We start from the raw sequence: 21864 nt of genomic DNA on the forward strand, positions 1-21864 counted from the left end.
AATTTTACAACCCACTGACCAAAACCTGGCTAATCAATGCCTGTCAAAACACTCGGAGAACAAAAACTCGACTTGGATGAAAAGAATCGTCGCGAAGTAATTGAACTCAGAGGGAGAGAGCTTTAGAGTACGTAGCTCTAGCGGAAATATAAAGAAGAGGAATGGAATTAAAATGAGCTAAAGATGCATTCACTTTGCCGTATTCAATTTTGCACCCAACCAGATTATTTTATCTGCTCTGACTCAGCTCTTCACTGTCATGGAAATTTGAGTCGATAATCAGCTAATTGCTATGACAAGCTCTTAGCTTAGCGAGACTTGACAATCACCGTTAAGCGAAATTTATTCGTTTAGCAAAATACATATCCGCCTTGTTTGCTGGAGAAAACAGCCATATTGATGAATAGGTTGTTTAATAAAAGAATACAGATTGTAGCATTCGATGGGCTATATCAAGCACTGAAGTGTGCATCGATGTGCAATATTTATAGTCTTCACTGAAATAATGACGATAACGATGGCACAACGACACGGGTGATAATCAGAGGTTGATTGATTTAACGTTCCAAACTAATGAACTGAAGAACTCTGAACTCTCTACGGTGGCCAATTTATGTTATAAACTCAGTTGATAAAGCCAAATTACCTTGTGATACCCCCCCACCGGCGCAGCCCCGCAGTTTCTTTACCCATTCACCAAAAATTTACTCAACTTACCCATCATTTTCATGTTTTGTTTTTTTTTTTAAAGACGGACAAGATGGGGGAGGGAAAAGGGGGAGAAGACAATAAATTGACATAATGTCTTCGAACTCATAAAAATTCACCACAAGAATTTTTTAGAAATTTTTTTTCTATGTGGTGGGCGCAAATATTTCGTTAATCCCTCATGACTGGCTGTTCCCGTATCACGCGACACTGCGAACGTGTTTAACAGTGTTTCCTGCGAACGAATGTTTGAGGAATTGAAACGTGATGTCTGTACAAGAATGGTTACGTTGCATGTGATCTACCTAATTAACTGGATCCTGTCACTGATGCTTTTGAAAAAGATCAATTATCTCCTTTATTTTACTTTAAAAGCTTTTTAGAAGATTATTCTTGATGGGTTTCATTTCGGAAAAGTACAGTGATGTTACGTTGCATTAAATTTCATTTCGGAAGGGTGTGGACTCCAACTCACAGTAAAAAATCATGAGTCAAAAATCACGCCTGTTTCCATTCCAGGTGAATTTATTCAAATCATGTTATTTCTTCATTTCTTCTTTGCCTTTTTGTTCTCCCATCGAAAGTCATGTCTGTTAAAAAAAGGGAGGAAGTTAAGAAAAAGGGAAAAACGAACATCTTCAACATCTTGATATCTTCTAAGCTTACCTTGACTGCCAGCGTGGGCCATGATTCCACACTCTGCCAAACGAAGGCAACCTTAAACAAAAGTAATAAATAGTGATCTACATATTAAACTAGTTCCCATCAAGTTTGTGTTTTGTTTACGAGGTAATTTCACCCCCGTTAGCGAGCTGAGATTTTAGCCCTGTTAAATAATATCCAGAAGGAAAAATTCAGCGCGGTTACAGGATGAAACAAGAACGAGAAGCCATGAGTGAGACGTGATCTTTCTAGTTTCATCTCTAGAAACGAAATTAGTCTTTAAGATTAAAAAAAAGCAAAAAAAAAATAGATCCCGTCATGTCAAAAGAGTGATGAGCCGAAGGTGGAACATCATGAACCGAGCACGCCCCGCTGACCAGGTTCGTATGGAGCGGCGTAAGAACGTTCTTGAAATGACAAGAAAATAACAACAACGAAAAAAGAAAAAACTAAAAAAAGGTGTCATCGCTTTGGAGCACATTTCAAGTGAGAGTCGTAAACCAAAGTAATCGCAAGGGCCAATAATAACCAGGGAAAATATCCGAAGCGGTCAATTCTCCACTAAAACTAAAACCAAATAAACTGCCTGTAGAGTAGGAGAGTCGCGGTTGGTTTTAGTTCCGAATCTGATGGGTGAAGGGGGAACACAACCTTCCTAGATCAATCACAGAGGGAAAAAAAGTCCTTCATGATTGACTCTCGTAAAACCAAAACAAAAGTTATCACTAGGGCCACTCAGAAGAAAGGAAAAAAACATCTAAGAGCCGAAGAAAATTTAAACAACCAAACTGCCAAAAGTGATGAAAAATGCGGGCGACCAAGTTTGGTTTCCATGTGATTGGTTGAGAAAGTGGTGCAAGTTTTCTGAACCAATCACAAAGCGAAGTGAAGCAAAACTAATGCAATCCCGGAGTACTTTAGACACTTTATTGACAACTGTTAAAGCAAAACCAATCAAATTCAAGACAACTTTTGACACACCAAAGAAATTGGCTTGACGCAATTTCAGAAAGAACGAACTGAAGTAAACGAAGTACAAAAGCAAAGTAAAAACTGAATGCTATTTGGGAGCGAACGCACCACAAAAAAATCTTCGCTAGAAGTGGAAGAGATTTGAATAATCTTGAGCACCTACCTTAGAGTTTTGGTTGCATTTCATCTGTAACAATTCATAAACCTACCAGTCATCACTTGTCTCTCTTTTCCGGTCAAAGTTTGCGCCAACTCGCTGTGGGTTTTTGTGATTTATTTTTTTCATTTTCTCCACTGAAAAAAAAAATTCCAAGAAAAATTGAATTATATTGTTAATCTCATGAAAATGACTCTTAGAAGCAGTAGCCACAGCAATAGGTATCGTAAAGCGCTTTCTTTTCTCTAAAATGTTTTTAAACATTTAAAATGCTAAAACAAAGGTTACCAAAATGAGCAATCAGAGCATGGGAAAATTTCAAAGGGAGCCAATGTGAATTCAAAGTAATCCCAAGGAGCCACTCTGAAGCACGGGAAAACCTGAGTGACCCATTCAGTTGTTTTTCATTTTTTATTTTATTGGTTAAGGAAACATGGCGAGAGATTTTTGAGCCCATCACCGAGCGTAATGAAAGAGAATCTGTGAAATCAAGGATAACTTTCTTCACCCTATGGAAATCGTTCCATTTCCATTCGTCTTAAGTAGGTTTTCGACGCTGCGATTTGACTGGGGATAGGCAAAGCTGCCGAGTATTACACGTATTTCCTCTCCATCAACCTCCAGCTGATATGAATCATTGAATACCTCTAAATGTGTGCCATCGTTTCAACAATCATGTCAGCTACGAGGTACTCTGACTCATGCAAGGAATAGCACTTTGAAAGAAATTCATTATAGCATTTCATGTACATACCATGCTTTTTAAAAGCATCATAAGATGGACCAATGACAACATCACTTGCAGTGCTGCTATCCTGCATTTTAAAATGAGTATCTGTTAATGAATAGCTGTAATAGGGTGCTCCTGATTTAAATCAGAAGACCATAGGATAGGCTTTTGTCAAAGCAACTAGTTTTAGGTTTTTTGAAATAAATTTCTGGCACCAATTGGCTTCACCCTTTTAACTACCATGAGTGACCAAGACAGAATTTCTCCTCACAATATCAAGACAATATCAAGCAGGCAAGTGATGACAACTAAGAAAAATATCAAGCAGGAGATTATTAGCCGATGCAATACCAAGTCCTCCTAACTAATATCATAAGAACTGCATGGTAGACAGTATGGAGAATTACAAATGAGATCTCGGAATGAAAGGGTTAAACACACCTTGTTATCATCATTGTCGTCATCATCATTATCATCTCTCAGCCACGGGGGTGTTGCACCTACATAAACCAAAAAATTAAAAAATATATATACAAAGAAATTCATTTTGAAGAGCTCAACCTTGATATGGCAATTTTCAAGTCTCACTAATGGCCAACACACCCTTCTGCATTTTTACACTTGATTGCAAAGATTGCTCTAATCACATAGATACTGTGATACTTTTTTTTTATGTTTTTGAAGAGGGAAGTGCAAAATAAATGTTCTTGCACAGAACATCACCTCACGACTAATACTGAGACAAAAATCTCCTCAGGCTCCATGAAAAGTGTCAAATAATTTCCTTGCCTTTCCCACTGAGAAAATTATTCACTTTACTCTCTGCAAACAAATGTGTTTCGGTCTAACCTGTGTGTATATTTCCTTCTCCCTCCTTAAGTTCCTGCATGGAGATAAAAAATTCACAAGCTTTTATTTCTAACAATTTATGCTGTTATACTAATGTAACTCCCACGAGTGACCAATACAGAATTTTTCCTGATAACATCAATATGATGTAAAGCAGACAAGTGATGAGAATAAAGAAAAATGCCAATTAGGGGATTATTAGTTGATCCAATACAAAATTCTCCAAACCGACATCATACGAACTGAATGGCAGACAGTAAAAAGAATTTCTAATGAGATCTTGTGAGTGAAATAGTCAACCGCTAAATAAAAAATTTAATCAGGCAATTAAAATTAATGGGGAATACTTTGCACAGTAGCCAGATAATTTGGTAATTTCCATAGTCTGATGAACCACCAAGAAGAAAACTGAGCTACGAAATTTTTTTTTATCCACCTAATTGTCTATAACCTTTTAACCCCTTAAAGTGACCAGCATCTAATTTCTCCTTACAGTATCACCCCTGAGTCACACATTAAGGTCACAAGAATAAAGGAAATGATCATGAACTAAAGAAGCTCTTGATTGTTTGACAAATTCTCCTTGTCAGCACCTTAGGAAGTGTATATAGAACAGTATGGAGAACATATATACTAATATTTTTTGGGTGTACAGGGGTAATTTTTTAGTACAGAAGGTGCAGAGCAGTACCGGAATTCCTATGCAAGTAAGATTCTCTCCAAAAGCTTCAGCTGTTTGGAACCTTGTTTTTGTTATGACACCATTTGAAAGGGGAGAACCTACATGCACAAAACAGGATATGGAGCACAATATCCATGAGTCAATCCTATCATGATGTTTAGGAAGAAATATAAATTTCTGACTACAAAATGATTGCTATATCAAAAAGGGTAAAGCAAATCTGAACCAGCACAAGTAGACTGAACACCTTGAATAAACAATAGAGAAAATCTTTTACTACTAGATACCACCCAACTTCATAACCCACAATTTGAAAAAAAGGACTGCAAGGTGGATCCAGACAATTCATAAAAAGGAGCCAGCAACTGTGGGGAGAACACAACTTAACTTCACATAAATATCACTGAATAACCTACATTAATCTATCTTAAAAACTGAAACAAACCCTTCAACACCTAAAGAAAATTGGAGAGGGATATGGACCTCTCTTCCCTACCCAAAATCTTCTTATGTTACTGAAAGAAGGGCAGGGCACCCTGTATGTATGGTGGGAAGAAGAGGGACGACATGCTAAGATCACCCAGAGATCATGGTTGTTACACTATGACTTTGAGTCTATTAATGAATAATTGGCCAACACAAGTCAAACCTTTAGAGCCTTTATCAATTGAATCCATATTCCATGGAAACCACTGATTTGAACCAGGTCTAAAAACAATAAGTACATTTTCTAGTTTAGTGATAAACCAAAATGATAAAAACCATGTGAATTACAGTAACTAAAATTAAGAGTTCGTAAATTACAGTTATTCATCATCTCCACATCTCCCAAAGTGCACTTCAATTGCCTCCCAAAATTTGGCATAACCATTGTTTTGCATTTCTTACTTAAGAATTTTTCAATTTAGGGAATAATGTAAGCGTGTTATGAGAGATATGAAAGTGGTGCTAACTTTTGTGTGACCCATTCCTAATTCAGTAATTTATAAAACTGAATAAAAAGAAGTCTTAGAACATATGAAATGAGGATTCACGGTGAACAGTAGCAAAGACTTCCTTAACCCTTTGACCCATAAGAGTGATTAGCATCTAACTTCTCCTTACAATATTACCCCTGAATTACATATAAAGGTCATGAGAATAAAGGAAATGATCACTGACTAAAGAAGCTCTTGATTGTTTAACAAATTCTCCTTATCAGCACCTAACAAAATCTATGGGAAACCTTACCGAGAATATGCATATTAATATCAGCATGTAAAGGGTATAATAAAAGTTCTTTTATTTCTTTCCTTTTTTTTTTTATCCTAGAGGAAAAGTCTATTGATTATAATGAGTGAAATTTCTGAAATCATTTATCCAATAAATTCCTTTCCTATTTACAAATGTATTAAATATATATAAAGCACAAATACTGTTACCTGTATTTTACTATTCCACCACCCCACACTCTTTGTCCTTCATGCCTACACAGATACATGTAATTATACTTGTAGCATCTTCAATCGTTAAATTCCACAATAACATAACTCAATAAATTATCTTCCCAAACACAGCTATAGCAGAGTAATTTAGTACTATCAACTAAGTTGATAACATAAACTGGCCACTCTAAGGAGTTTCACAGCTGATGTTTCGAGCATTAGCCCTTTGCTTTGATGAAGGGCTATTACTTGAAACATCAGCTTTGAAACTCTTTATGATGGCCAATTTATGTTATCAACTCAGTTGATGATACTAGATTGTGCTTTTTGTTGAGCTTTTTGGCTGATTAAAGCAAAGTTTAGCCTTTTTACAAACAAATTAAACTCAAGCTCATCCCATGATCATCACAGTGCATGAAGTGCAAGCACATCATGAGTTCCATTCATGACTATTACCTGTTACCAGTAAATAAAAGTATCTTTTTGAAATTAAATAAACATAACACAGAAGAATTGCATTGATTTTTGTCTGCAGAATTAAGCAGTTCCACGAAGTAGAAAAATACATTTTGTCAAAATTTTATTGTATTTTATTACAAACCATCCAGTGGGGTTCTGAAGAATTCCTTGCTCATTTTTTACTGTTTTGTAGACAACTTCAGGTGTAACTTGAATTTCTGGCGGCTGTTGTTTAAATATTCAGGAAACAATAACGACACCAAATACAAAATAACACAGACATGTTTGGTGTTCCCATTAGGGCAACTTTACAATGACAGTTACTGTAATGGCTATATCCTGGTATCAACTCAACAACACAAGAAGCTTAAAAAGTAAATTTCTAACCAAGTGTAAAAAATATTGACAGGAATGTTTCATTTTACTCAAAACCACTTCACTCCTTCCTTCTTCACAAAGATTTTCTTGTTTCAAGCCTCTGACTTCCATTAATTAACTCTTTGACCCCAAAGAATGACTAGCATCTGATGAGTAGCACAGTCACGCCGCCATTTTGGACTCAAGTGCCTTTGCTAACGAATATCTTCGGGAAGGTTTAATCTCTAAATCTCACACTTTCCACAATATAAGCTTAGTTATCCTACTTCATTTTGGTGTAAAGAAAACAAGGTTTGCGACAAAGTGAAAATTGTAAAAAATAAATATTTCCTGAAAATGCGTGAATTTCTGGGTGTAACGCGTAACATGAAATGTATCAGATGGAAGAAAAAAAAATGAAATATCTCAATATAGAACGCACATGGAGCCACTATTTTTTGGCCGTTAGTAGTTTATGACAAAAGCAACATGCAGTATGATTTGCAACAAGAATGGTTTATTCTAACGCAAGTTATAAACGTCTGTTTTTATCACTGAACAATGTAACGCTCGCAACTACTAAAACAACCATAGTGTGAAAAACTAGCAATAATGATAATTTCGACTGTGTAAGCAACAAACTAATAACAAAAATGTAATGGGTATACATCATAATATTTCCAAACCAACGCTGAAGTTGAATCGTTAAGTAGAATGTTTTCCAGATCAAAATAAAACGAGCGGAAACACATTTCATAACGGCCATATTGAGCTTAATTCCATCACATATCCACCAGTAGATCCGTTGTCAGACGCGATTCTTGTTAAGTTGAGTAAACAAGCTCACCTCTCCTAGAATGGGCTTGTATTAAGCTAAATTTACAGAATGTTTCAACCCATTTCGTTAGATCTAACACTAGAAATTTACGTTTGGTTGACGCGGAAACACTTTCCGCCATTGCTGCCGTGTTCATGAACCGTAACGAAGGAAAGTGACGAAGGAATATGGCGAAAAACACCACTAAAACTTCCACGAAATCCGCTCCTTCGCAGCTTCTCTTTGAAAGCACATGATTCGTTTACACAGACAAGAACAGGAGAGTCCATACAGAATTTGCAGGGGCAGATTATTGCATAACAATGTAATGTACTGTCTGTCACATTTGCGGTGACCTACCAGTCACAAAGAGAGGACGAAAGTCTATTTACAAACTCCCTTTAAAAGAAAATGAGGAAATCATTGCTTTAATGTGAACTAATAATTACAAAACTCTTTTTTTTCATTTTTACATTGATTTTCTTAAGATTTAATGAAAAACCAAAAATGTGCCACGCCCACAAGGGATTGTGGGTAATACCAAAATAATTAGTGTTGTTAATGCAAAATAATAAAAATATTTACAGATATTGATTACAATGTACATTTTGATCAAAATTAAAGTCAAAAAGTGATAAAAAGTGAAAAAATAAAAAAATAGTTATTTTTGAACTGTTACAGCAAATGGGTATGTGACTGTGTTACTCATCATCTAATTTCTCTTTACAATAGCACCCCTGAGTCATACATTAAGGTCATGAGAATGAAGGTAATGATCACCAACTTGAGTCAGCACCTTAGGAAATGTTTAGAGCACAGTAGGGAGAATGTGCTGTATGTAGCAACTACAGCCCACTGGAATGCACCAACAAAAGGAAACCAAAATGCTATAGATATTGAGACACAATCATTAAACACTGCTTGAAATGTCACCATCAAAGATTGACATGACTCTTTCTTAAGACATGAACAAACAAGTAGTATACTATATCTAAATTTAACTCTTGTGTGTGACATTATATCAATATCAGGATACATCAGTCAGTTACCCTGCCTCAAAAACAGACCTGTTGGCTTGTATGAGCTTGAAGGAGTTCTCTATGTTTGATCTGGGAAACTGCCTGTTGAGAATGAAGAGAGAAATACTGTAATACAAATTTGCAGAACATTAAAACCACCAGACAGGTGAGTATGTAAAATGCTGCTATTTTCAGGCCTGAAAGACAGGTGAGTATATAAAATGCTGCTATTTTCAGGCCAGAAAAAAAACCCTGAAATTAAGCCTGCGGATTGGAACTTGTCTAGAGCCTTAGCAAGAAAATCTACTGAACTTACCTGGAAAACCATGTAAGAGTTTTGTTAAGACTTGTCTTTTTTCTTAAAACAGTCCATTTACCAAAAGATCTCACATTTTGAACCTTAGACATTTTAGACTTCTCATTACAATGCAAATGTAACTCAAACTGAAGACAATTCATGGAAATTGATTTTACCAGTGTGTCAGGGCTCCTAACACAAAACTAACCTAAGTTGTCATTTGGCAAACTTTAAATTGTAAAATGGTCAAGAGACTTATTATTTAAAGTCCTGACCTTTAATCTCTTTTGTTCCATCGCAGCTTCAAATTCCTGGAGTTTCTTGTTGACCTCTTCTTTGTAGCTACAAAGAATGAAAATAATTACCTGAGTGTCTTTAATGAGTATGCTGAACAAGTCTAAACAAGTTTTATCCATAACTCTGGTGTTTCCCAAATGATAAATAATTACTAAACATACACTGTAATCATACAAAAATACAATAAAAATACTAGTCCATGGAATTCACCAGAATCAAAGAACAAACCTGTTAAACTTCTCTTTATTGATTAAGAACTTTTCTTTAAGATTTTTGTCTGCTCCATTTTCCCACCAGTACTTATGAAGATTTTTGCTGTGATTCTCACTAGAGATAAAATACAAAATCTATCATTCTGGCAACTTTTACTCTGCTTTTTAGAACAAAAGTAAGAGGAGGAACCAATCTGTAAGTTCCAGAGTAAGTCCAGTCGTTTGAGGTATCACAATTTCCAAAAGAGGCATTAGATCAATTCTTCATATCAAACAGGTGTAGTGAATGTAATTATGCAAAAAATATGCAGACCAAAGAATCAAAAAAATTTGAAATTGGGAGGACATTTACAGGAGTGGCTCAGTTTCTTTGTGATTTTAACTTTATCTTGATTCACTGGGAAACTGCACAGCACTAAAGTACCAGCTCTGTCAGCTCGATCACAGATGGCTCAGTTTATTATGTACTGAGACAGAAGTTGGTAAACATTATGAAAAAGTAACTGCAAACTAGCATGAGGACAGGTAGATATAGCAATTCCCATTGTGAGGTGTTCAGAATTGTTTTAATCTTAGTTTCTATGACAGATTTTAATCTCTAAACAAGTCTTAGGAATTCAAAATTGGTTTTAATTTTCACACAAGATCAAAGACACCTCTTTATGAAATGATAAATGCAGTCTCTTTTATAATCATTGAAAAAGCATGGAAATATACAAATGTAAAAATATCATTGTCTGGGAAAGATTTAATACCTTGCAAAGTGTTCAAAGAGTCCACCATACTTGATAGTAACTTCTCTATCAGTGACATGTTTATTAACATTCTCACTGCAGAAGTGACACCAAAATCTTGACCCTGGCTCTAACTCACCATCTTCCACAGATGGTTTCTTCAGAAATTTTCTGGCTTCGTCAACCTGAAAAAAAAAAGTCAAACATAAAATTTTGTGACACTTTTACCCAGGTTTAACTTTGATCAAGTGAATATTCCCAGTTTAGTGACATTGTTCTCCCCCCATGGGGAAAAGAGGTACTGGCAACAGATCAGCCATTCATGGTGCTTTTATCATAGGATACTGAAATCAACGTTGACAATAAGGGGAAGAGAGAAACAATAAATTAAATTTCAAAATGTGATAAAGAAGAAACACTTGCATCTTTACATATCAGCCCACCTTTTTGCCAAATTTAATCAGGACCTGGCTAAGCAAGGTCCTATGCTTTCTTGAGTAAATATGTTTTCTCCCTTGGTCGTGGTTTATGCGGCAAATAATGCAGAACAGAAATTGTCCCTTCGCACCGTCTTCTGCGTTGCCATCCGCCATAATGAATATTTCCCACAAATCATTTTAAGCTGTGTGGTTTACCGCTGTCCTTCAATATGCTGGCTCTTGTCCAAGGATATAGTGCCACAGTTATCAGCATCTGTCGGAAATATTTCTTTATTCTTCAAGTCAAATGTATGAAACGTTAGTTTTTACAATCGGAAAAGGTTTTGCGGTGTGGAAGCCTCACAGCAACAGACAGCTTTTTATACTTGGTGCTCAGATAACGTGTCTATCGTGATTTACAGGACAATGGTTGTTGACATTGGTTGTCGCCTGTCACTGGACGGAATATACAGAGATCATCGCGGTCTATTATTGTTAGAGGACAGCTGACATGCAGCTGAAACGGAACAATAGCTCTCATGACTATTTAATGAGGTAACCTGCTTGCCTAAAGAGAAGCAAATTAGCCCAGGATTATGAAACGAAAGAGACCTACTTTTCATTTTTCGCACACAGAGCGATTGTTGACCTATAGTGTTCTACCATATGTCAGTAATGAGTTGCAAAGAAGAGTTAATTGGCTAAGCGCTTGAAAAGGTCCTTAGGAAAAGAGATGTTTCCTGCTGTTTGTCTTTCGTTCCGGAGGAAAGGCAAAGAGTGACAACCGGCCCGTGCTTGTTGAATGTAATTATGGCAGCTGACTAAGTGAATTTGTGTAAGTATGGCGGGAACTTCTGTTGAGAGTAACTCCAGCCTGGAGATATCGAGCGGAGCGTCGGGTTATCAGGCTATTTCTCCCAATGATAATCCTTCTTTAAACGCAGATGGATTTGAATCTGAGCCCTTCTTGTGTCATCACCACGAAACTGTTTGTTCGGCACGTTCTGCCACTGCTGCGGAGAAATTCACTTGGTGCAAAACGGACGATGATAACTCGCCGAATGGAGAACTTATACGGGCATTGAAAGACTTCAAAGCGAGAAGCCTTGCTTTAAAAGCAGCTCTAGAGGATGAAGCCATGGTAAATGATATTCAAAAGGAGTTGTCTGACTACGTGTGTAGTTGCAGCGACCCGAAATATGTCCACTTAGTCAGTGGGTACCATGTGGAGTGCATTGAAAAGTTCTGTTCCAAGAAGGAGACCTTCACGCAATACCACGAAAATCGATTTAAAACCTACTCTGACGTTGGATCGACCAAAGCTAGTAACCATGTCACTAGTGCAGTCGCCCCTGAGGAATTCTACAAATATTCCTTCTACGGTGTGAAACATTGGAACTACTGCGCAAATGATGAAGACATTGGCGCAGTAATAATTACGTTGAAACCCGAAGTAACCAACCCACACTCAAAGGGATCATTCAGGTAAAATATTGTATCATTATTACACTGTAATACCTTTAACTGAAGGCGAATTCCCTAATTTGTGCTTTGATTTGCATTTTGACGATGACTATTCTTAAATTTAACCACATTGACAAGAATAACAAATAAATACAGGACCAGGCGTGAATTACGTAAATTGCGTCACATGTTTATCAAGTTTTTCTCGGTAAATCATAACTTTTCGAAACTCCCAAAATTTACAACATTTCAATTGCCTTTCATTTTATTTGAAATTAAACCTGAAAATGATCCATTGGAAGGTCATTTCCTCTACGCAAAGAAACTCGATAATATCAGCCCTTGAATGTGTCCGTGCCTTATCCAAAAAGACAGATGTATCACTTTTAATCTGATCATTGACTTTTTGGACGGTTTCATTTTACCAGTTCATTTGGCATGTTCTAAGCCAATTTAAATCCTGTTATTTTATGTGGTTGCCAAGTTTATTTTAATGGTTTTACTGACATTTCATAAATATCTACATGTATCTTCAGCCATAAGGTAAACAGTTGGTAAAATATTTAATTAACCTTAATCTAACTTTCATTCATCACTTATCTGGCAATGAAATGTCTGGTGTTGAGTGTTGCATTTAATTATGACCACCTACAGATGGTAAGGGAATTATCTATCATATGATTTAGTGCTTGAGGTGCTCTAGATCTGTGTGAATAATTAAAGCACATAAGGTGTTGACATGAATAGATTGTAAAAACTTATTTGAGACAATATAATACATCATTTATGCTAAAAATCCCCTTTTAATTATTTTTCCACATGTCTTAAAATAATTGTTTTTAGAAATCAGACCTTGATCATTAATTTGTTCACTGGATGAGCTGAAATGTTGTCAATACTATGTTTTGAGAGAACTTCTCCATTACTATAGCATTTAAGTCACATTAACATCAACAGTTTTATTTCAATTTACAGGAGAGTAATCTAGTTCATGAAAAATATATAATATACCAAAATTTCTTGACCTGGTAAAAAAAATTTTCACTGTAATTAATTAATCTTAATCTCTGAAAACAAATTTCAAGTGACAGCTACATTTTCATTTCCAAGATTTTATTTACTATGCACTGGTTGTTCGAAGGTTGGATAATGCTATCCATTGGATAAAACCCTATCCTATGAATAATGCTTTACGTTTTGCTATCACTTATCCCCTGGATAGTGATTTTTCCATTGGATAGCATTATCTGCCCTTTATACAACTGGGCCCAATTGTTTTATGCTTCTATCCTTCCTAAAAGGATAATGGTCCGCTCAGCCCACAATCTTGTCATTGGACTGCTCTCTTGCTCAAGTCACCAAGTCAGTCTTTCAAGCAGAGATGATGTGGTACACTTTATAAGTCAACAAGTTGATATTAAAGCCCCTGTCAAGCTGATTACAATACCTTCAGTACCAGCAGAGCTCCTCAAGATGGACAGTGTGAGTGAACCCTTTACCTCTCCAAAGTGTTTAACAAGTAACTTCTCCTTATCACATCTATAAATTATACAACAAAAAGATAATGAGAATTCTCAAACTCATCAGGTTGAAGTTTTTGTCTTGATTCAAAACAATGTTCTCAGAACCAATTCACAAGGAAATGTGTAACAGTTTGAGGGGAGGATTAACAATCAGATCTTGGGAGTGAAAGGGTTAAATTTGTATTTACAGCTTTAATAAGGCTACATTGTCAGAGTTATAGATTGTATGACTTAATTTTATGGTAGCAAGCACTCAGAGACTTCCTTGGGGAAACCAACTTGATCATAAAGGTTAAGAATGACTGAAAAAAAAAATTGAAATTAATTTCTAAATTTTCAGGCATTCAACAAGCAAGCCCACAAATTTGGTGTGGTTTACATGAAAGAAGGACAGCAAACTGAGGAACAGCTTCTTGGTAATGAAACTCATAGCAAAGCATTTGATGACTTTTTGAATCTGTTGGGTGAAAGAATCAGACTGAAAGGTTTTGACAAGTACCGGGGAGGACTGGATGGCAACAATGATCTGACTGGAAAATATTCTGTGTTTACCAAGTTTTGTAGTAGCGAGGTCATGTTCCATGTGTCAACTCTTCTGCCATTTGAAGAATTTGACTCTCAGAAGGTATTTTGTTAAATATTTGCTAAAGGACATTTACCGTAGTTAGGCAGCCCTCTTACATGGCTTTCACTTGTAGGTTGACATTTGTCCTCAACCCTTTAAACCCTGAGAGTGACCAGTTTCTGGTTTCTAGTTTCTCCAGACAATAATATTGCTGATTCATTCAATTGGGATCATGAGAATAAAGGAAATGATCACCAACTAAAGATGCTCTCCTTTGTTAAACACATTCTCCTTGTCAGCACCTCAGGAAATGTGGGAACAGTATGGAGGATGTCATACTGATGTTGGGTGTAAAGGGTTAATGGACACCTCCTGTAGGTTGACACCCATGTGAAGTAGATACCTACTGTAGTTTAAAACCTTGTATTTGTGAACATCTTATACAGGAGGATGCTCCTCCCAGTAGTTGGTCCTTAGAGCCGGACACCTCCTTAGAGGGTATCTCTAGTAGATGGATGCCTTCTATGGCTGTACATCTTAACGCTTTAATTCCCAGATCAAATTTGTAATTCTCCTTACTGTCAATCAAACAATTCTTATAATGTTAGTTCAGAGAATTTAGTATTGGATCAATTAGTTATTCCCAAATTGATATTTTTCTTTATTCTTATCACTTATCTGGTTGATGTTGTATTGATGTTATAAGGAGAAATTCTGTCTTGGTCACTCATGGGAGTTGAAGGATTAAGTAGACTCCTTTTTTTAGTGTACCACCCTGCAGGTAGACATGTGCATTAGGGAGGCACTTATTGATGCATGCCTCTATTTTGTATAGGTAATAACATGATTTCAAGTGGAATTTGGTGTTATTAAGCAGGGATACATTTTCAAAGACAACAGAATTGCATGAGCCCACTGTACAAGTGCAATTTCTAGTCTTTGAAAAATTTGCAAGTGCCTATTATGCCAAATTGCAAGAGATATCATTTTTTTACTTGTTATAATGTACATGAAATAACATCAGAAAGAGTAAAGACAGGCAAAATTCTGAAAGTGTGTGTGGGCTATCTGTAATTTGCACTTGTGTTAAACTTTGCACATGTGTTGCATAAGAATGCACTTGTTTTTAGCCAATCAGAAGTGCATAATTTTTTCATGTGCATTATTAACCTTGTTATCTGGAGTGTTAAGAATTTTGGCAGTAATTATAATGGCACTCAGCTGTGTTGACACATACTAATTGCTTTGTTTTTACAGCTTCAGAGAAAGAGGCACATTGGAAATGACATAGTTTGCATCATCTTTATGGAAGCAACAAGTACCAAGTTTGTACCTGACTGCATTAAATCAAACTTTCTGCATACTTTTATTATTGTTCAAGTGGATGTAGAAAACAATCCAGACAGTTACACAGTGAGTGGCATTGTGCTCTATTCCGCAAGTTGCTTTGCCCCTTTAATATACAGGACTGAGTGTCACTTGAATCATATGTATACACTTGTGCTTATTCTGTTACAGGTATCAGTGGTGTCAAGGAGCGGTGTGTTACCATATGGCCCACCTCTTTATGACAAGTATATATTTGATAAGGTATTCTTACTTTTTTAATTAATTTCTAATATATTTCTTGATATTTAGACCACTCCTGTTAAATAATGACCCTTGCAGGTTGTTGGAAAAATGTGAGTAAAGTTTGGTAATCAAGACTCAAAAGCAAGTCAGTGAGAGCTTTTCAAGTCTTCTCATAACCCTTTAACTCCCAAGATCTGATTTTTAATTCTCCCTTCTAGCTGCTACACATTTCCTTATAATTGAATCGCGAGAATTTGGTGTTAGATCATGACTACTAATTTCTACCTAATAAGTTTGAGTATTCTCATTACATGGTGGCTGGGTGATGTGTGGATGTTGTAGGGAGAAGTTACATGTTAATCACTTATAGGATTTAAAGAGGGTTAACTACCCAAAATACTTTTTTCCATTGGTAAACCAGTGGTCTATTGGTTTAAAAGTAACCACCGGTATACCTTTCTAACAAATGATAGATTTTTGACAAATCAGAGTCCATGTGATATCTTTATTCTACAGTTATATAAAGTGTTCAAATTTATTTGAATTAGAAAAAATAAAGGTCTCTCATTGGCTAATGAAAGGGAATTAGCAGGCTTTATCCAGCCTTCAAAGTCAACATGAAAATTCTTGTGAAGTCTCTATAAATCTTCTTAAAGCAGTAGGTTAAAGAATTTGTTGAAGAGCAATAACTCTTTGGTTATCAGTTCCATAATTCTCATCACCTCTATTGATAATAATATGCCACTCAAGCGAGGAGAACATTTATGTTGATCACCTCTAAAGTTTGAGAGGTCAAGAGCTGTGCATGCAAATGTAATTTAACAAGACTGATAGACTTCTGACAACATTTCCACTTCAGAAAAGTTGTGTGGGTCATTTGATTGTGCTTTTCCTTTTGACCATTATTGGATTGCAGGGAGATGAGTTTAGAGTATGGATCCTTAAAAAGTTATTTCAAGGAGAACAAGCATGTCACAGGTCACCCAGCTTTGCTAAGTTACATGTGAGTGCAACACTATGCTTAAAGTTCCTAATGTTGGTGTAATGTTATTAGATGGATTTAAAGCAACAGGCCTTACAGACGAGAAATAGTCTGGTTACCAACTTTTAATGGGAGAATTTGACAAATGATGTATTCAGTAATTACACTTGCATTCTCTCACAAGTCTTGGAAATTCTACCCTATGTATATAAGTATAACAAAACTTGAAAGGAATCTGGAAGCCATTCATGTGAATAAAAACTTCAGATAAGAATGGATGAGAGGGGATCACCTTTCCTTGCAGGGCTTCTTCTTTTTTATTTTTGGAGTGTGTGTGTGTGGGGGGGGGGGGGTTTCATCTCTCTAGATGTCAGGGCAAGGTTGTTCAACGCTGGGTTAAGACAACCTAGAAGAAGTGTTAAATCTGATTTCAGATCTGAAAGCTTTAAAAGAAAATTCAATACAATTCATTTGTTGAGATTATGATTACTGGATTTTCTACAAACAATTGAGAACATTATCCTGAAAGGCTTTTAAATAAATGATTAAAGAAACCCAGATAAAAATTCAACCTTGGGTTAGTGCTAATCTGCATTTGAACAACTGGCCTCAGGTCATTTCTTTCTTGTTGCTTGGTCATGTTGTGCTTGCACATCAAGTTGCAGCATTTGGACATCTTATGCACCTTGCCCACAATACTCTACCATTGATTAGTTTATGGAGATTATCAGCCTAGCATCAATCAAGTTGGTGTTGTTGTCCTTACAGGCAAGGACCAGAGCACTCATCATGGGAGAACTACTGAAGTCTGTCAGAAATTCACAATCTCAAACCTCAGCTATACCTAGGGCATCACCTGATCAGTACATGACTGTGGCACAGGTGTCCAGGGATTTCAGTTCAGTTTGCTCTGTCACACAAGATGGAGGGGACCTTGTGGTATTCCTAGTAGGTAATGAATGTGTAGTAGGAGGTTGGGTGTGTAGGGGGTGTATAGGAAACAGGGGGAGGGGTATTTTTGACAATTTTGAATGGGTTGAACATCATGGATCTTTGTACTCTCAACCTTTTTTAGACCAAAGCAGTTGGTTTCTCCACCCAATTTCAGGCAGAATTCATGTTTCTTATGATAAAGACATTCTCATTCCTACCCCAAGCCTTCAACCCCCTCTTCCCAGGTTGGGATTATCAGGGTAACAAAATTAAAATCTCCTCTGCTTAAGTATTTTCTAACCCTTTAACTCCCAAGATCTCATCAGTAATTCTCCTTACTGTCTGCCATACAGTTATTGTGATGTTAGTTTGGAGAATTTGGTATTGGATCAACTTATAATCCCCTTACTGATATTTTCTTATATTCTCACCACTTGTCTGTTTGATATTGTATTGACATTGTGAGGAGAAATTATGTCTTGGTCACTCATGGGAGTTAAAGGGTTAAGTTATAGTGGCACTTCAAGCTTGATTTTGTTTTAATTATCATTTATTCTGATAAGTTTTCTTGTATTCCAAGCATTTTCTAATCCCATAGACCCTAACATCAGAGTATTCTCCATACTGTTCTCTATACATTTCCTAAAGTGCTCACAAGGAGAGTTTGTGTCACAATCAAGAGATTCTTTATTTGGTGATCATTTCCTTTATTCTCATGACCTTAATGTGTGATTCGTGGATGATATTGTAAGGAGATATTAGACGTTAGGGGTCAAACGGTTCAGTTATGAATTTTGTAATAAATTTATTGCCTCTCAACAGAAGAGGCAGACAAGAAAAGTTACATTGGTGTGAAGTCAATTATGTCAGCTAAGAGCAAGTGAGTCAGGAGTGAGCATCGCTTCCATTGCCTAGAACAAGTCTTGAATGAGTTAGAGACTTCCCCTTTCCATGCAGTTTATTTCACTCTAGGTTTCTCGCAGTTCAAAGCTCATAGTTAAGGGTGAATAAGAAACGGCTGGAAGCAAGGGAAAAGCCGGAAATGAGGGACAAGGAGAATTGAGAGTTTTTTTTATTTTTCTCGCAACATAATGTCCGTTGTGCTCAGGTGTAAGTTAAGTCTTCATGATGGAGCAACCTTCAATTTAGTTTCGAAAGTAATCCATGATTGCTTTGGTTTTGCTTTTCTTTGCTCTGTGATTGGTCCAAAAACTCGCGCCAGTCTCTCAACCATTGCTTTGATTTTGGTTTTTCGAAACTCAACTGAAAATTGCTCTAGTCTATTTCAATTGCAAATGAAACCGCTTGTTATCTTTTTTGCCTCCAGAGTTTTTCTAAAGATGTTTTCACAAGAGCTCGGTCATATTTATGCTCATCTGCCAGTGAGCAGGGCAGGCTCGTTTACGGCGCCACCTGAACTGAGGCGCACGACCTCCGCCAAGACCCGCTACTCAGGATTGCGTAGCGGGAAGATGAACCTGGAGAAATTGCGACGCAGTCGAAGCGAAAGCGACAACAGCCATGACGAGGGAGTCACCCTAGAATCAGTGACAGATCTTCAAAGCAAAAAAGATCCTGAGCGTTCGATGGCTTCGTCTAAAATGCAGTGCAGTGCAGAGGTACAATGATACCGCTGGCCTACATTAAACCGTTGATAAAGTGTGGAAATGAATAAGTATCAACAGAGCTTTTGAATGGATTGTGTTTGTTTCCTCTTCTACAGGTTATCGTCGTGAAGCAGTTTGAAAGTGGCGTGTTTGAAGCCCTGCTGGAGTTTCTTCATGTGGGATCATGTGACCTAAGACCCAGTCTCCTGCCAGGCTTGTTTGCAGCTGCGCAATATTATCAGGTGGAGGAATTACGTCAAGTCTGCGTCGAGAGCATGAAGCAAAGAGGAATATCACCAAGCTGCAGTGTGAGTTCTTTGTCTCAAATTAGGAAGTTATGCCCACAGAATTTTTGTGACCAGGGAGACGTAATACACCCTCACGAGTGACCAGAATCTAATTTCTCTTAACACTGATTCTACGCAATCAAACATGAAGGTAATGAGAATAAAGGACGTGATGCCCAACCAAAGAAGCTTTGATTGATGACATATCTTCATTAAAAAATTTCCAGATTAGAAATTCTCTGAGTGAGAGCATTTGGGAGTATTGTTATCTAGAATGCTAACGGAAAAAATTGTGTGTTCTAATTTGTTTTTTAAAGGTGTAATGAATTTCGTTTTCCAGGAGCATTCACTGACGGATTTGGTGTCGAACAACCTTACTAGTCCTACAGTAGGGAGAAATGTACAGACGGAATGTGTCAGTGATACACACTGCTAGAAATCTTTCCGAAAAACAGAGGATGATAAATATAAAGAAAAGTCGTGAGGTTTAGATTCCAAGAGTTGAATGGTTGAATTTTACCCGTCTTCAGTCGACTTTTGTAGCGTGGTAGTAGCGTGGTAGAGATTAGAACGAGCCAGCTCCAGGGGACGACGGGAACGTAAAAGTTAAACGAGGACTTCCCTTGTTCCTCTTCCTATCTGTCCCCGCGCGGATTCCTGTAGAGACAACAGACTGGGACGAGTCAGCTTCAATTTCATCTGCATTTTAAGTTAGGGTGAACTTTTGTTGATTTTGAAGAACCAGTCGTGGTTTGTATTCGATGAAGATTATCATTAGTGGATGTGTACATTGTTGTAGTCAAGGTAATGGCATACCTTTAACTTCGTCAGCCTACAGCCAATCATATTTTCGCCATGTAATTTAGTAATATCGACTGTGTTGATAACATTAATTGGCCACCACCGTAAAGAGTTTCAAAGCTGACGTTTCGAGCGTTAGCCCTTCGCCAATCGCTCTGACGAAGGACTAACGCTCGAAACATCAGTCTTTAAACTCTTTACGGTGGCCAATTTACGTAAGTAACTCAGTTGATAATACTAAATTACCCTGTTATACTCTCCCACCGACGCAGCACAACAGTTTCCTCAGAAACTTACCCACGTTTTAGCCATGACCTGGTCCTTCTATCTGTTCATCACAGACAGACACGCTGGGCATACATTTGCCGGAAACCATTTTATTCCACAGTCATCGCAGTGGAATAATTACATTTATGGCAACGGGAGACGTTTTGGAAAAAGAGAATAAAATCATCACTTGTCTTGTTTATAGTCATGGGCCATTTTAAGTACTCACCGAGGACAATTGAACATTTGCTTCGTAAGACGAAAAAGAAAAGTTGTTATTCTTAGGTATAAGTCGTTGTGCAACATTTACTGAGGAGTGGAAAAACGAATATTTTCCCCACGGGATTAAAATCTTCCAAGACAGAGGAACATGGAGTGATGTTCTGCCTTGGCCAAAAGACTTGGATTTTAGAACATTTTAGGACAAAATTCTTAGGGCCTTAATGTGGTTTAATGGCATATAATGTGTGCAAAGTCTTATAAGCCTGTAGAAATTACTTCTAACTTACGCTAGCACTACGTTCGCAAAGTAGTTTCTTCCACGTAAGTACTTGTAGTTTTTCCAATTTATTAAGAGGAAATATGTATTAAGACCACTTTATATTTATTACAAAAATGTGGCTAAATTTGCATATATATATATATATATATATACATGTAATATATTACAAAAAAATCAAATCACAGAGTTTTATCAGTTTTTTTACCCTTTATTATGCGTGCTTTGAAAGTCCTTTTGTGAGATTGCATCGAGTGCCCAAAACAACGCAGACTATGCCTTTCACATACTGGTCACACGATTCACCCGATGAGCCTTTCATTTGAACGCCGTTTCCATTGAAAATGCTGAATTTAAGGTTGACAGTCATAGACACCAAATCTTGCTTCACGAAGTTAAGGTAAGCAGAGAAGGGGGCTTTCTCGAATATCGAAAATATATTTGACATTCCCTTTAGATTATAGTAAATACGCTATATAGTGATTATAAACTGTTTATAACCTCTTAATATACACTAGACTACAGGTAGTTCCTCTTTTTGAGGAAAGTCCGTGGTGCAAGTTAAAA

The 21864-nt window shown here is 36.8% G+C and overlaps 2 protein-coding genes across 3 annotated transcripts; one reads left to right on the forward strand and one right to left on the reverse strand.

Moving 5' to 3' along the window:
• Nucleotides 1-1215: 1215 nt before the first annotated feature.
• On the reverse strand, nt 1216-11078 carry LOC113675295 (centrosomal AT-AC splicing factor). 2 transcript variants are annotated; one of them, XM_027191849.2, is made up of 15 exons: nt 10822-11042; nt 10400-10563; nt 9661-9759; nt 9411-9477; nt 8886-8939; nt 6787-6869; nt 6183-6227; nt 5411-5469; nt 4771-4859; nt 4080-4113; nt 3672-3730; nt 3255-3315; nt 2553-2637; nt 1375-1425; nt 1216-1298 (listed from the first exon to the last, which is right to left on the reverse strand). In XM_027191849.2, exons 1-15 carry the CDS (start codon nt 10969-10971, stop codon nt 1256-1258), a joined length of 1143 nt encoding a protein of 380 aa, XP_027047650.2. In that variant the 5' UTR covers nt 10972-11042; the 3' UTR covers nt 1216-1255. The 2 variants fall into 2 exon arrangements, with proteins under 2 accessions (XP_027047650.2, XP_089065342.1); XM_089209216.1 differs by lacking the exon at nt 9661-9759 and having other exon boundaries at nt 10822-11078.
• LOC113675294 (uncharacterized) lies at nt 11025-21482 on the forward strand. The gene is made up of 11 exons (XM_089209214.1): nt 11025-12282; nt 13563-13743; nt 14125-14409; nt 15607-15762; nt 15868-15939; nt 16838-16924; nt 17672-17855; nt 18659-18716; nt 19164-19455; nt 19560-19751; nt 20071-21482. Exons 1-11 carry the CDS (start codon nt 11639-11641, stop codon nt 20164-20166), a joined length of 2247 nt encoding a protein of 748 aa, XP_089065340.1. The 5' UTR covers nt 11025-11638; the 3' UTR covers nt 20167-21482.
• Nucleotides 21483-21864: the final 382 nt, after the last annotated feature.

The sequence above is a fragment of the Pocillopora damicornis genome, chromosome 6 (assembly GCF_964200805.1).
Source record: "Pocillopora damicornis chromosome 6, jaPocDami1.2, whole genome shotgun sequence".
Lineage (NCBI taxonomy): Eukaryota > Metazoa > Cnidaria > Anthozoa > Scleractinia > Pocilloporidae > Pocillopora > Pocillopora damicornis.

Bases quoted from the DNA above. Each gene is read 5' to 3' on its own strand.
- LOC113675295 (XM_027191849.2), bottom strand. From the start codon at position 10,971: ATGGCGGATGGCAACGCAGAAGACGGTGCGAAGGGACAATTTCTGTTC. The intron at 2,638-3,254 runs GTATGTACATGA...TTTTTTTTTCAG, and splicing joins TGATGCTTTTAAAAAGCATG to TGGAGAAAATGAAAAAAATA. The intron at 1,426-2,552 runs GTAGGTTTATGA...CTTTTGTTTAAG, and splicing joins AGAGAGACAAGTGATGACTG to GTTGCCTTCGTTTGGCAGAG.
- LOC113675294 (XM_089209214.1), top strand. From the start codon at position 11,639: ATGGCGGGAACTTCTGTTGAGAGTAACTCCAGCCTGGAGATATCGAGC. The intron at 12,283-13,562 runs GTAAAATATTGT...CCTTCCTAAAAG, and splicing joins CACTCAAAGGGATCATTCAG to GATAATGGTCCGCTCAGCCC. The intron at 19,456-19,559 runs GTACAATGATAC...CCTCTTCTACAG, and splicing joins AAATGCAGTGCAGTGCAGAG to GTTATCGTCGTGAAGCAGTT.